The sequence below is a fragment of the Dasypus novemcinctus genome, chromosome 3, assembly GCF_030445035.2.
Source record: "Dasypus novemcinctus isolate mDasNov1 chromosome 3, mDasNov1.1.hap2, whole genome shotgun sequence".
Lineage (NCBI taxonomy): Eukaryota > Metazoa > Chordata > Mammalia > Cingulata > Dasypodidae > Dasypus > Dasypus novemcinctus.
The window spans coordinates 134675589-134688630 of record NC_080675.1 but is presented as its reverse complement, the minus strand read 5'-3'; the positions used below and the strand labels follow the sequence as shown (position 1 = coordinate 134688630).

At 41.1% G+C, this 13042-nt stretch overlaps 1 protein-coding gene across 3 annotated transcripts in view; it reads left to right on the top strand.

The window, feature by feature from the left end:
* The window catches only part of RORA (RAR related orphan receptor A), a 712506-nt gene that overhangs the window by 609738 nt on the left and 89726 nt on the right, over positions 1–13042 (top strand). Inside the window, exon 1 of one of the 3 annotated variants that reach the window (XM_004483248.5) lies at positions 3379–3631. The exons of the other annotated variants lie outside the window; for them this stretch is intronic. Coding sequence (XP_004483305.1) covers positions 3601–3631 — 31 coding nt within the window. The 5' untranslated portion in view covers positions 3379–3600. Of the gene's footprint in view, positions 1–3378; positions 3632–13042 lie in introns of those variants that run through there. 3 annotated transcript variants of the gene reach the window in all.

The following is a 13042-nucleotide window of genomic DNA, read 5'->3' as shown; positions in this document are numbered from 1 at the left end:
TGGAAGGTAAGTTTATTCCTTCTCTGGAGCTTCCCAAGTAATCTGGTTTCACACTCTCCTGGTCTAACCCATTTTTGTCTGTCTGTAGGAAACCTGGTCCTTTGTCTCTTGTCCACCAGCATGGCCCAGCTCCTACACATCGCAAGTGTGGTGGTGGCATAAGATTCGCTGAATCAAGCTGCCTAGGACCACATTAACCTTTCACTGATCCCTTTCTTGTTCAGCTAGAAAGAAATTAATTGAATTAGCAAGCTGTCACACACTGGAGAGAGAGAAAAGGGACTTGGGTGAGAGAATTGCAGAGTCAAAATTCTCTTTCTGTGCGTAAGTAAACCTTGAAATCGTCTTTGTTCTAGGAGCCAGTTGCAGTCTTGGAATAAATTTGTTGATCCATTAGTTTAACATTCTCTCAGTTTCATTATATGTGTTATTACGGGTGGCATGCCATGAGTGCAGACCAGTATGGAGAAAAATCAAATATGCTCTCATAGAGCCAAATATCATTTCTTTCTTTACCCTCTGAAAGTGGAAAGATTGCCACCAATTTACTGATAATACTCTAGGCTCTACCCCTGTAGTAATACATGGACTTTTCACACTGGCATTTTGGAACAATCTGGCATCAGATGTGTTTATCCACTTTCTTGCTTAGTGCCAATGTGAAACATAGCATACAGGGCACCATAGTGGCTGTGGCCATCTCTAGGGGACTCTGATGAATTACATGTTTATAAGTGTGCTGTGTGCCTTCTTTTTCTGTAATTTGCCAAGAGAAAATTTGGAGTTAAGAATTAATATATAACATAATCATATTCATGATAAAGCATTCCCATCCTGTTTAATTATCTTCATGTAAGCAGTATTATTTTTCTGCTTTTGTTGTTTTTTTTTTTCAGAATACTTGGTAAAAAGAGAAAAACTGAAAGAATATCACTTCTCCCATCATAGGTACTCCATAAGCATTTGTTTAATATAATCCAAATAATTTTTCTTCCATTTTAATGTATATTTGCTAGACATTTGCACTGAAGTGTTTATCATCTCTGGTCCCAATCTGATAATGTTGATGGGTGGCATGGATCCTTTCATTCCTGACTGATTTATTTGGTTGGGAACTTTTCATTCCATAGAAAATTTGTATTTCAAGCATCATTTTTTAAAAAAAGTCATCTTTACTTTTAAAGTTTCATGAGAGCATTGTATTAAATAAAGAACATTAAGATACATGGGGTTAAGAGCTGAAGACATTTAATAGAGGCATGTATTACAAATTGCATCGAGCCACACAGAAAGGTTAAGACTTAATTTCTGAAACTCTGTTACTCATTAGTTGTAAGATGTGAGTGAAATACATTTTTGAAGGGCAAGGTCAGTATTACATTATCCTGGAATTGTCTTTTTTGAACAAATGTGTAAATATTTCAAATAAGTGTTATGAGATTATATTTCTACTAGGAATATATTATAAATGATTCTACTACTTGTAATTGCAGGAGCACATGTCACATTACATGCCATCCTCGATTACTGATTTCACTTGAAATAGCCTAGAAATGAATACCAAGTATAAGCAATGAATATGGAAGAACTATGAGCATGCAGTCTCTGATATTTTTCCATCCTTTACCCATACAAGGAGGAAATAAAGTTGTAATAAAGTTGTACTAGAGCCTACCTATAGGATAGCTTGGCGCCATGCTTTCTTCCTATATTTGTGAGCCCAAGGAATATCAAGAGCCCATATGAACAATGGTGTCAGTGTAGCCATGGGGCGTTGCCTCACTGACAGATGTAGTTGTATCATGGGGACATGGTGTGATTTAATTTCATAATTGTAAACATCACAGTGGGTATGGTTGATTCATGTGAGACTTTACTCCACTTCGCTATGGCTGGACAGCTGAGTTAACATGGGTAGGTCTTGGCTTCACATTTTTATAAGTTCTCTTATTTTTATGGGTTTATTTGGAAAAATTCTAAAGGAAAAGAAAAACCTGTACTAGGATGTATCTGAAATCAAACTTTTATAAAGCCATGGTTTGGTTTTAAGTACAATGATCTTTTTTGATCTAAATCAGAGCAGTATGTAAATGTTTGGAAGACTAAATTTTGCCCTGAAATTGAGGGTGGGAAGCATATGAGTCCTTGTTTTCTACAGCACTGATTGTCTTCATGTGTTTTAAATTATGGACAAACTCAGTGGCAAGGGCGACTTAAGTTATATGGGGAAAAAATATGCTAGAACTCTCCCTGTTTAATCACCATTCAGGCAACATATTAACAATATTAACAACTGTCTAAGATATTAAGTTGTAAATGGAATATAAGACCAACAGAAAAGAAATCAGACTTGAAATTGCATAAAGAAACTACAAGAGGTACTCAAAATTCGTTTTGGGGAATTTTTCTGTTATGCTCAGTGCTAGAGACATGCTTGCCAGACTTCTAAATAATGCAGACTCTGGATATGTAACATCTGAAATTCACCGTAAAGAGATTCATCTGTAAAATAATAATGACATGATATAAGTTTCCATACGGCCAACAAAAAGAATTGAGCTTCAAAGTTTGGAGGGAATTAAGTCTTAGTTACAAGTTAAAACCCACAAAGTTGACCTTTAGGGACCTTTTTTCCCCGATCCAAAGTACTGCAAGGTCTCATTTTTAAAGTGTGAAAACTACAGCCGTTTTCACTTGTAGATGGGTTCTCTGGAGAGAACCTCGTTATGGAACAACCTGGGGTTCAGTGGTGAAAATCGGCTGGAGTCTCTAATTCATATGGGTGCTTCTCATGCAGAGTTTTCTGCTCTCCTAGGGATCGGTGGTCCTGGAAGTAAACCTGGGTTTCAGATTTGGCTTGAACTGGGTGGGCGGAGTTCCCCGTGCCCAGGTTTAGGCTCTCCTGAAAGTCTTAGGAGAAACCCACTCCACTCCCTGATAGGCCAAGACGGTCCCCGTGGTTTCGTTCTCCACGGCCCTGGACGGAGATGTACCCTCCGGTCGTCACGCTCTGGGAAATAAAGGTGACTGCCTCCCCCAGGCCGAATCCCTTCCTTCTGCCCAAGAGCTGACGCATTATGACCCCGGGGGGCTCCCGAAAGGGTGGGATGGTGGCGTCCTGTGGCGCGCCTCCAGCCCCACGAGGTGGGGGGAGGGGGCGGGGGAGAAGGTGGCCCCGCGCGCGTTCCGCTGGCGCTGAGCGCAGGAGGCGCCCGGGCGGCCACAGGTGCTCGGGGAGGCGGGGAGAAGGCGAGGGGCTGGGGCGCGGGCCGGGGGCGCGGAAGGGCAGCGCGGCGTAGGGCTGGAACCGCCGAGCCGCCGCCGCTCACCTGCCCGCGGAGGCGGGGCGGGCGCGGCGCTGGGGCGCGCCTGCCTCCCGCCTCCCGCCCCGGGAGGAAGCGGAGGGGCGCGGTGTAAACAGAGCGGCGGCCGTGATGTCAGCCGGTCACATGGAGCCTCTTATGGCTCGGGATGGCTCTCGGCGGGCGGGCAGCTGCGGCAGCTGCTGCTGTGGCTCGGGCGGTGGCGGCGCGGCGGCGGCAGAGGGGGCTCCGAGGTCGGACCATCGGCTCTCCCTGTGCTTTCCGCACCGCGGCTTAAATGATGTATTTTGTGATCGCAGCGATGAAAGGTGAGCCTGGGCGCCCCGCGGGGGCCGAGTGGGTTGGCTGCTCCGGGGGGCGGGGAGGAGGGCGCGGGGGCGGGGGGGCGCCTGCCCGAGCGCACGTACTGCCCGCGGTTGGGGCGCGGGAGCCTCGCCAGGGCCCTCTGGGCCACCGCAGCGGCGCCACCTGAGCCCAGCGGCCGGGGCGGCCTGCCTCCTATTGGGGGCAAAGGTGCACAAGGCTGGCCCTCTTTCGGCCCCCTCGGGTTCCTGTCAGTCGCCGGGATCCGCCTGGCGCCCGGCGGCGTTCTCGAAAGAAAGTTTGCGGGAGTCGCTGCGTTTCCCGGAGGGCGGGGAGGGTCTGGGGAGTTCGGAGGAGGCTGAGTACGCCTGCGGCCAGTTCCCAGGGCCCGCAGCCCGGACAGCTCCGGCCTACTAGGGGGAGGCGCCGCGGCCGGGCCGTGCGTGCGCGCGGACGCGTTGTCATCCCGGGAGACCGGTTAGCGCCCAAGGCCTTGTGCCCTCCCCCCTGGCGGCCCGGCGGCCTGGAGCGCCGGAGAGGCCTCCAGCCGAGAAAGTGCCGCGGGTCCGCTCTGCGCCTTGCCGCGGCCACTTCCGAAAGCGCCCGGGCGGGAGCGAGACGGCCGCCTCCAGCGTGCCAAGGCGCCCGCAGCCGCAGCGCAGCCCCACTTGGTACTAAAAGTTGTGAATGTCTGTGGGAAGAGAACTTATCTGCCCACAGGATTCGCGGGCAGAGCGGGGAGGCTAGACGGTGGTGAGGGCCGACGGCGCGGGTTGGTCGCAGACAGCCGTTTGCGTGGCCAAGCCTCCCCGCCCTGTCAACCCTGTCCGGGACGCGTTAGCCGGGCCGGGCGGGTGGCAGGATGGCAGAGGGGACTGGCTCGAGGCCCTCCCAGGTGAGGAGGAAGGAAATCCTGGCAAGTCAGGGAAGTTTCTGATGGGAAAGGTAAAGTTTGGAGGTGTGCAGGAAGTCGCCTGGGGCCGCGCACAGAAACTGAGACACACTCTTATGACTCGCAAACCGTCCCCGAAAACTGAGCCAGAGCCTTCTGCCCATTTGTGCAATTTCAAGTTCCCCCGGTGGATAATCTGCGCGAGCGGCTTCGGAGGCCCGGCCGCTGGCACGGGGATTTAGAGCCCCATCTGTTTGCGGCGGACAGAGCTCCTCTCGCGCGCTGCGTTTCCGCAGCTACTGTGTCCAGCGGGTTCTGCCCACCCGTGGGTGCCCGGCACTTGCTGAATGTTTGCTGGATTGGGGTTTTGTTGCGATCGGCGAAGAGGACGCCAGTTCGGTATCTCTGCTGGGTTTACTTTCGGATCGTCGAGCTTTGCCTTTCTTCTTTAGAGATTGGGTGGCATCTCTTTTATTAATTATTAACATGCTGAACCGTATTGGACGCTAAAATGAGCTGCTTGAGGAGAAATCTTTTTTTTTTTTTTTAGGATGTGCCCACAGCAAATTTTTTTATCTTTTCCTCTGTGGTTTGTGGGAAATGGGAAGTAATTTTTACAGTATCTAACTGATATAGTAAAGGAGAGGAAACCTATCAGTGATCTACGCTCCTTGAGCACTTAAAATCATTTTGGGAAGAAAAATGTTAGTTTTCTTACCGACTTCTATGTAAAAGAAGTATGTTCTTACCCACCCCAAGAAAACTTTTATGCTATTCCCTACAGTTTCATTAATCCTGTACGCATAAAACGACTGGAATAGTTTTCGGAGTAAAGACATTTTCTTAAGATTTTGCTATGGGGTAGGGGGAAGGGTGCCAATGCCACTCCTTCTCCATTTTATTTAGTCTTGATTTGGGTTGATAGTGGTGGAGGAAGAGGCAAGGCATTTTGAACTGCTGTTCTCCTAGTGAACAGTAACTCCAAATAATAAAGTATGTTTTAATATTTTAACTTATTTTTGATGTTCTCTAGTACAGAGACTTGCTTTTTCAGTTCTAGTACAAAGCAAAGTTCCATATCGTGCCTAACTAATAGAATCATGAGAATCTCACACACACCTCCAAAGCTCTGGCACACAGTTTTGTCTTGGAGTGACCTCTGGCTGCCATAAAATAATAGATTCACGCCATTGTGCTTTGAGAAAAGTAGCTCAGAAGTACTGGCAATGACATTTTTCTATAAGCTCAGCTGCCTAAGAGAGCGAGTGAGAAAGAGTGCATCTAGACAAGTAGAATACTTGATTCCCAATATCATAACATCCTGTATTTTAATGGGATTATCTTGCTTTGGTGCAAATTTAAACTGAGGAAAAATAGTTTGTGGGAAAATGAGGAATGCTATAAATGTTTCCATATCAGATTATGGGGGGAAAACATTGGCCCAGGATCATATTAAATACTTCCCTACTGCCACTCAGTTTTAATACTTAAATTGGTCCCACATGTAAGGGAGTAGGTTGAATTAGGTTTTCCATGCAAAACAGAAATGCTCTTTACAATATTGCTTTTTGGTATGTGTGCTCATGTGGACCAGGATGGAGAAAACAAGCAACCTAATCGAGAAACTTCTCTTTGTTGGCTGATTTACTGATGTTTTGAACTCAGCAAAGAAGAAAGTCCTTCCTCTGTATTTGTTGTGAAATAAGTTTAGGCTTAAAGTGGTTTTATTCTTAGAAGTAATAAATATTCCTTTGAGCCACTCTCATCCTTCAGTTTTGTTTTTATTTAATTAACAACAGAATTCCAATATCATTTGGATTGCTGTTTGGGCAAACAGAGAGCCAGCGATAACGTTTATGATCAGGGAGTTCTTGTTCTGCTCATCCGCTCATCCTGAAGGTGCTCGGCCACATGTCACCCGGCAGTACCTAAAGGAAATGCTAGCACTTCATCGGTTTCAGTAGGTCAGATCCCCCTTTGCTTCCTGTGAGTGCTCAGCCCACGTTCATGTAAATGGAGTTATGAGAGTGAAGGGAGGCTTAAAGGGAACTTCTGTCTCCTGATAGATCCTTCCCACGCCCCTGCCCTGTTTGATTGATGTGTAAATGCACGGCACCTTACTGTTTTGAAAATATGGTGTATGTCGGTGATTAGCAGTATTTCCAACTCTAATAGATATGGTTTTATAGTCTTTATGAATTTGGCTTTTCTTTTTACAAATGAAATCTGAATTCTATCCCTGGTCTCATTTAAAGCACTGTTTTAATGATACCCCATAGCTGGGATTTTGTCCCTTATTTATTTATTTATTTATTTTGAGCCTTTGATGGATAGGATTGGAAGAAGGTGATAGCTCGATTTTGAAAACAGAAAACCCAGGTTGTCACCACCACAGAGCAGAGTACTTATCTGGCAAGCAGTGGTCAGTTCTTTTAAAGACAAAGGCTCTCTGAATCAGTTTGTCCATGGGAGGGGGAAAGGGAAGGGACACTACGAAACAGAAAGAATATTTAAAGCACCAATTTCACAGGCAGCCTCTTGAGTTTATGTATCTTATTCATATCACTTGATATGCAAAACAATGTTGTGCTCAAGTAAACCATTTTGCCCTCAATTTGAATTGAGTACCACATAATTTCTTTAATGCTGTCCAAATATGAAATACAATTTCTAAATAGAAATAGTCCTCTCTAAAATGTATGTGTGTATGTGATTTGTCTTTATATATATATATCTAGGAAATAGTAAAAAAAAATTAATAGTTGTCATTTGACTCTTTTTTTCTCCCATCTTTCCTGCCCAGCCAAGTAACTCACAATAAAATAGATGAGATCACAATAGATGATTGCAAAGCACCAATATTAGCAACCAGCCACTTTTTAACTTGTTCTCAGGCACCTAAGAAAACAATATTTGCAAATGATCATTCACTGGAAGAAAAAATTACTGGATGGATGGATAGATAAATACATACACACGTATGTACATACATATGTACATATATTCTTAGAAAGATCTGCAGAGGTGGTTGCGGAGTTTAGGTTCTTCAGGTTCTTTTAAAATATTTTAAAGATCAGTAAAACCTCTTGTATGGAGGGAATTTCATAAGAATACCTTGTTATGGAAATGTTTTCTCCATGCATTTTAAAGGTTCATATGCTGTTTATTAATTAGAAATCAAGGATGCCTTAATTTATTTCATCAGAAGTAATTTTTTGAAAAACATAATTAGACACATAGAGTCAGAAACTACCCTGTTTTTATGTTTCTCTGTTAAAAATAAAATCCAGGGAGAGCTATCGATGACAACTCAGGTGTGAATTGACATTTGCCATTATCTGAAAGACATATATTGACCTTTGTGGAATGACTGACACACTCTGTCCCATCCAGCTCCTCTACTTTCTCCAGTGATACCTCCCTTCTACCTCAGCCTTTTGAGTCATTTACTGTGAGATTCATAGTCAGTTTTTATATCTGTCAGTATTGCATGTGACTTGATAGAACAAGCTTCTCTGAAAATTTCATAATGCTATGTCCAGAGATAATAGCATATCTTATCCAGTGGGCACAGTGTAAGACAGCAACTGAAATCTTTTGTTTCTGGATTTTCTTTTTTAAGTGAAATTTATTAGCCTTCGTCATACTATAAGGAGATAATACATACCTTCAAAATCTTTACTCTGATGGATATAAAAAGAAACAAGTCAAGTTTAATCCCTGGTTTTGCCAACAGTTTCCATCTTTTGCTTTTGATTTACCTCTAAAGTTTAGTAGGCATTTCATAATAGGGGGACGATATTCATTTATATTTGTTTTGTGCTTTACAGTTGACACTTTTCTGTCATTAGCCCTCCTCTGGAAAGTCATTGATTCTCTCATGTTTTTATGTTGAAGAAGCTAAGGCTGACAGAAGTTATGTAATGTACCCAAGCTCTTCCACCTGATGTATGGTAAAAAAAGGACTAGAACCCTAATTCCCATTACCTTCATCTTGCTTTCCCTGGAGGTAGATGCGAAAATGCCCTGGATATAACTTTGTCTAGTTAGTGGAAATTATAACTCTGGCATTTATAAGGGAAGAAATAGATTCAATTATGTAATGCTTTGCTGAGCCTAATATCTTTAAATTACTATTTAATAAAATCAATTTGGTACAAATGGAGTTATTCCTATTTGCTTATCATTAGCTCTCTTCATCCATGATTTTCATTAAGTCTGCTTATAATAAGATCTGGGTGAAATACAAGCATTACTTTCCTAAAGTATGCAGGATGCCATTAAGTGTAGCTAACCCATGTAACCTATCTCCAACATAACAGAACTGAACTAAAGATTTTTCTATATCTTCCATTTTTATTTAGGCAAAAGGAGCATTCACAAATGGATCTTATGATTTTAATATGCCTTTATGTAGCAGAAAGCTCATGAATCGTTGTGCTCTTGAGTGTTGTCCTGTTTGTTTCAAAGACAGCAAAGGGGCACGATTGTAGATAAAATACTCTTGAAAATCTTTCTTTTAGAAAATCTCCTGAGGTGTAAAAGTTTTCAAGTAGATCTGCTAAAGCTCATTTTTCATTTCATGGGTACTTACCTATCTGACGGCAGGATTAAGGCATGTTTGGAGGAAAGCAAATAAACAAATGTACATTATGCAATAGTCTCAGAGAAAGACGCAGCCTTAAAAGCCACTCACATAAATGCCCCATTGGCATTTGGATCCTCTTCACAACATTCCTGCCAAATGATTGTCTGATTATGCTTGAACACCTCCAACGATGGGGAACCCAATACCTTAGAGGTAGCTTATTCTGTCTTGAGTTAGAAAAGTCCTCATGTATCGGGCATCTCTCCTTCGTCTTTGTTAATCTCTTGATGCAGATCTTTTCCTCCTTTACATTGGAAGTGTGTAGAGCACATTTAGTGCATCTTTCAAATGAAAGGTTGTTAGTAAATTTAAGACCAGTAGCATGGAAGAGCCCCTTACACACACACACGTGCACGCATGCTCACCTCTCAAACCCTTTCTCTCTGCTGCCCCTCTCTGCTCCATTTTGTTCATAATTCACAGTACAGTTGTTTCTGCTACGGTTTACTGTCATCCCACCTCTTGAAATTTTGGTGCTAAAAATGGAACCCCAGTACCAGTTGAGGTATGATTGACCTGGCCCTTAACCCAAAGAAGAAATGACTTAGAAAGAAAAAGCTTTGTTTTAAATTTTTTAAGATACATGAGCTCGACTGTTATCTTGAGCCTATCACAGGACAGCTCTTTGTGATATCCTTGTAACTTGTGAAATGGATTTTTGACCTGTTTAGGAATACTTTTAATTCAACTGAAGTTGATTTTTAAAGATCCAAAAAAATCAAAGGTATTACAAAATAATTAAAGGAACATTCGAAGCATTTGTGTGATATTTTTCTGCGAAGTAGTATGTCAGGTCTGAGATAAGGCTGCCCTCTAGTGGTTACTTACTCATGGAACACTAAAAGCCATAATGGTGCCAATGAATTTCCCGTCAGGCTAGTGGAGAAGGTCAAAGGTTAAAATTATTTTCTCAGTTGCTGTAAGGCATCCTATATCCAGATTCAGAAGTGTAATTCATTGTTTTACAATGTAAAATGTAACTGTGGGGGAGATACTGGATTTTAAAAGTTTTCTTTGAAGCCAGGAAAGTGGAAAAAAAGTTATTTTAAGAGAAATTAAAGCCGAGTTATGAAATTCTCTTTGGCTTCATATTAAGTATAAACGAGATTTGGTTTGTGATTTAATAGTTATTATGACCTTTCCAGTAATCCTTTTATTTTTTGAAATTTTTAAACCTCAACTCTATTCCCCTACTCTGGAATATTTTTTTAAAAAAGAGATTGCCAGTCTTTGATCAGCTAAATCCAGTGTTTCCCCTTCCTAAATAGAGCTTATTTTCTTTCAATAATAAAAACATTTAGAAAGAAGTAAACTACATTAGTTCTTCTCAGCAGTAAAACAATTTTAAACGTGGATGCAAAAACCATTAATCCCTTGGTTTGATTCATTATTTGACTCACTTAAGTATATATAGTTTGCCAAACAAGTAAAATAGATTACATTGCATAGAAATTTTTTTCACTTTCCACATTTTATTTACATTTTAAGACTAACTTTAATCTCAAAATCACATATCCATATACCATTTCCTTTTTGTTGGTTTCACTTAAATGCATGGTTTGTTAAACAAAGACTATAAACAAATATTTACCATAGCTGTTACATATAACACACAGGAACAGCTTTTAACAGAAATTCGTCTATACTACCCCCCTGCCAACTTTTTAAAATTATAAATATAGATATCAAAACAATCCTGAGCATATTTTTGATACTTCTAATAGTTTAGCTACCACACTGCTTCAAAAATGAACACAGTTTGCAAAAATATTCATTGTACCTAGAATGTACCTACTTTAAACAATTTAAACTGCAGCTCTTTCACTAAGCAAGTGGATAAAGCATGCCATTTATGTTTTTCCTTCTTGAAATTAATTTTCACATACAGCCTTCCATAGCAGTCTGAATCTTTTTGCTATGCTTTCATTTTGTAAACCTGAATACTACTTTGAGTACTCCAGGTTATGCTTAAAAGACGGTGCCTTAATAAGAAGAAGAAAAAAAAAATAAGAATTTTGCTGCATTTTCCCTCCTGTTATTAGAAAACATAATGGATGTACATATATTGAATATATTCTTACAAATGTCCTGATCATGTTTACCAGCTGGAATTCTTTTAATATGTGGGTATTTTGCATTGTGATACTTAATCAAAACGTTAACATGCGTAGAAGATTGTTGATTTAAGACAAATTTGAGATCCACTAATATTGAGTGTTGTATGTTTGTCTTTCTGGTGGCTGTGAAAACTTCTTATTTTCTTTGGACACCATTAGCCATCTTAGCTCTTGAATTACAACTTTAATGCTACACAAATTTTGTCACTTTGCTGACACTGGTATGCTGCATGCATCCACCATTCCATAGGAATTATTTATTCCATTCATATTAATTTTTGTTACAAATCTAACTGATGGTGGAGATTCTGGGTATTTAGGTCCACATTCTACTTTCAGGCTATGTATTCTGTTTTCAGAATTTGTCTGTGGAGACTACCATCTTCTCTTATAGTCTCAACAGTGATCTTTAAAACAATAGATTTTAAGCCTTAAAATATTACATGAAGTAGAGCTAAGCATTTTTAAATGATTTTTAAAATAAATAGGCAATGCTAGTGAATTATCATGGATTTGCATTTCAGTGGTGTGTAAAGTATGAAGTAATCATAAAATCAATCTGATTTCTGTGTTGGAATCAGTATATTAAGTGTTGAATTTCCTATTTCTTTAAAAGTCTTTTGTCAGCTACACAGAGGTGTGAGCATGCAAATTTAAGTGAACTTTGCAGGCTCAAGAGGATTTTAAAGGATAACAGTGCTCATTTGTTCTTAATAGAAATATGAAATTGCATCTTTTCATGAAAAACACAGAAGAAAAAAATAAGCAAGGAAAACCTGCTGCTTAGACCTTTCCACCATAGACATAAGGTAGTGGTTCAGAAGTGAAGACTTGTGGTTAAGTTTCAGATCAGCTATTGAAGCAAAGTGTTTTTCAAATTGTGCCACCCAGAAGTGTGATTCTTTCACTACCAAAGAAGTATTCTCTTTTTCACAGAATGTTTTCCTTTTTCAGGTCTTGTTGTGTTTTTTAGTTCCTTCTTTTAATTTGTTTATCACACTTCAAATCTTTCATAGAACTGTGAGTATAATTAAGTGAAGAAATTTGTTTCCGCAAATACTTAAAAGGGCCTACTGTGTGCCAGTAGTTCAAATGGTAATAAAGCAGAAACACCCTCTCAAGCATATTTCTTAAGCCATGAATCAGCATTTTTTAAATGTACTGAGAAATTAGCAGCCAACATTTAACTTGAGAAGGCTGCTTTAAGATTCTTGGGCTTATGGGTTTGCAGATTCTATGAGCTACATGCCATGTAAAATAAAGAAGATTTTGCAAAATGCAAAACCATCCAATTAAATGTTAACATAATTGAATAGGGCCAACCCTTATACTTTAGTGTGGACATGTTTCGCTTCCAAATTAGCCACAGTTAGCACTGAAGTCCTTCTTACAGCAGTGGTTCTGAAACTGTAGGGTGCAAAGCACCACCCAGAGAGCCTGTTAAAAAAGCAGATTTCTGGGTCCCACCCTGAAAGAGTAAGTGATTTGGTTGGTCTGGGGTGGGGGGAAAGCAGGAATGCTTCTAACTAAAAAGTGTCTCCTGTGTTTCTGATGAAGGTAGTCCTTGGTCTTCACTTAGTGAACTCATTACTACTCTGTCGGGGCTGGGATGGGCCTCGAGACCTCTAGTCTTTCACTGGGTCCTAAACATCATTGATCTTTAAGTGAAGTGGAAAGCATTGCATTCAGCAACAAAGTAAAGGTTTCAGTGCCTGACAAATTTGTCAGTGCCTCCTATTTACAAGATGGCATTTGTCAA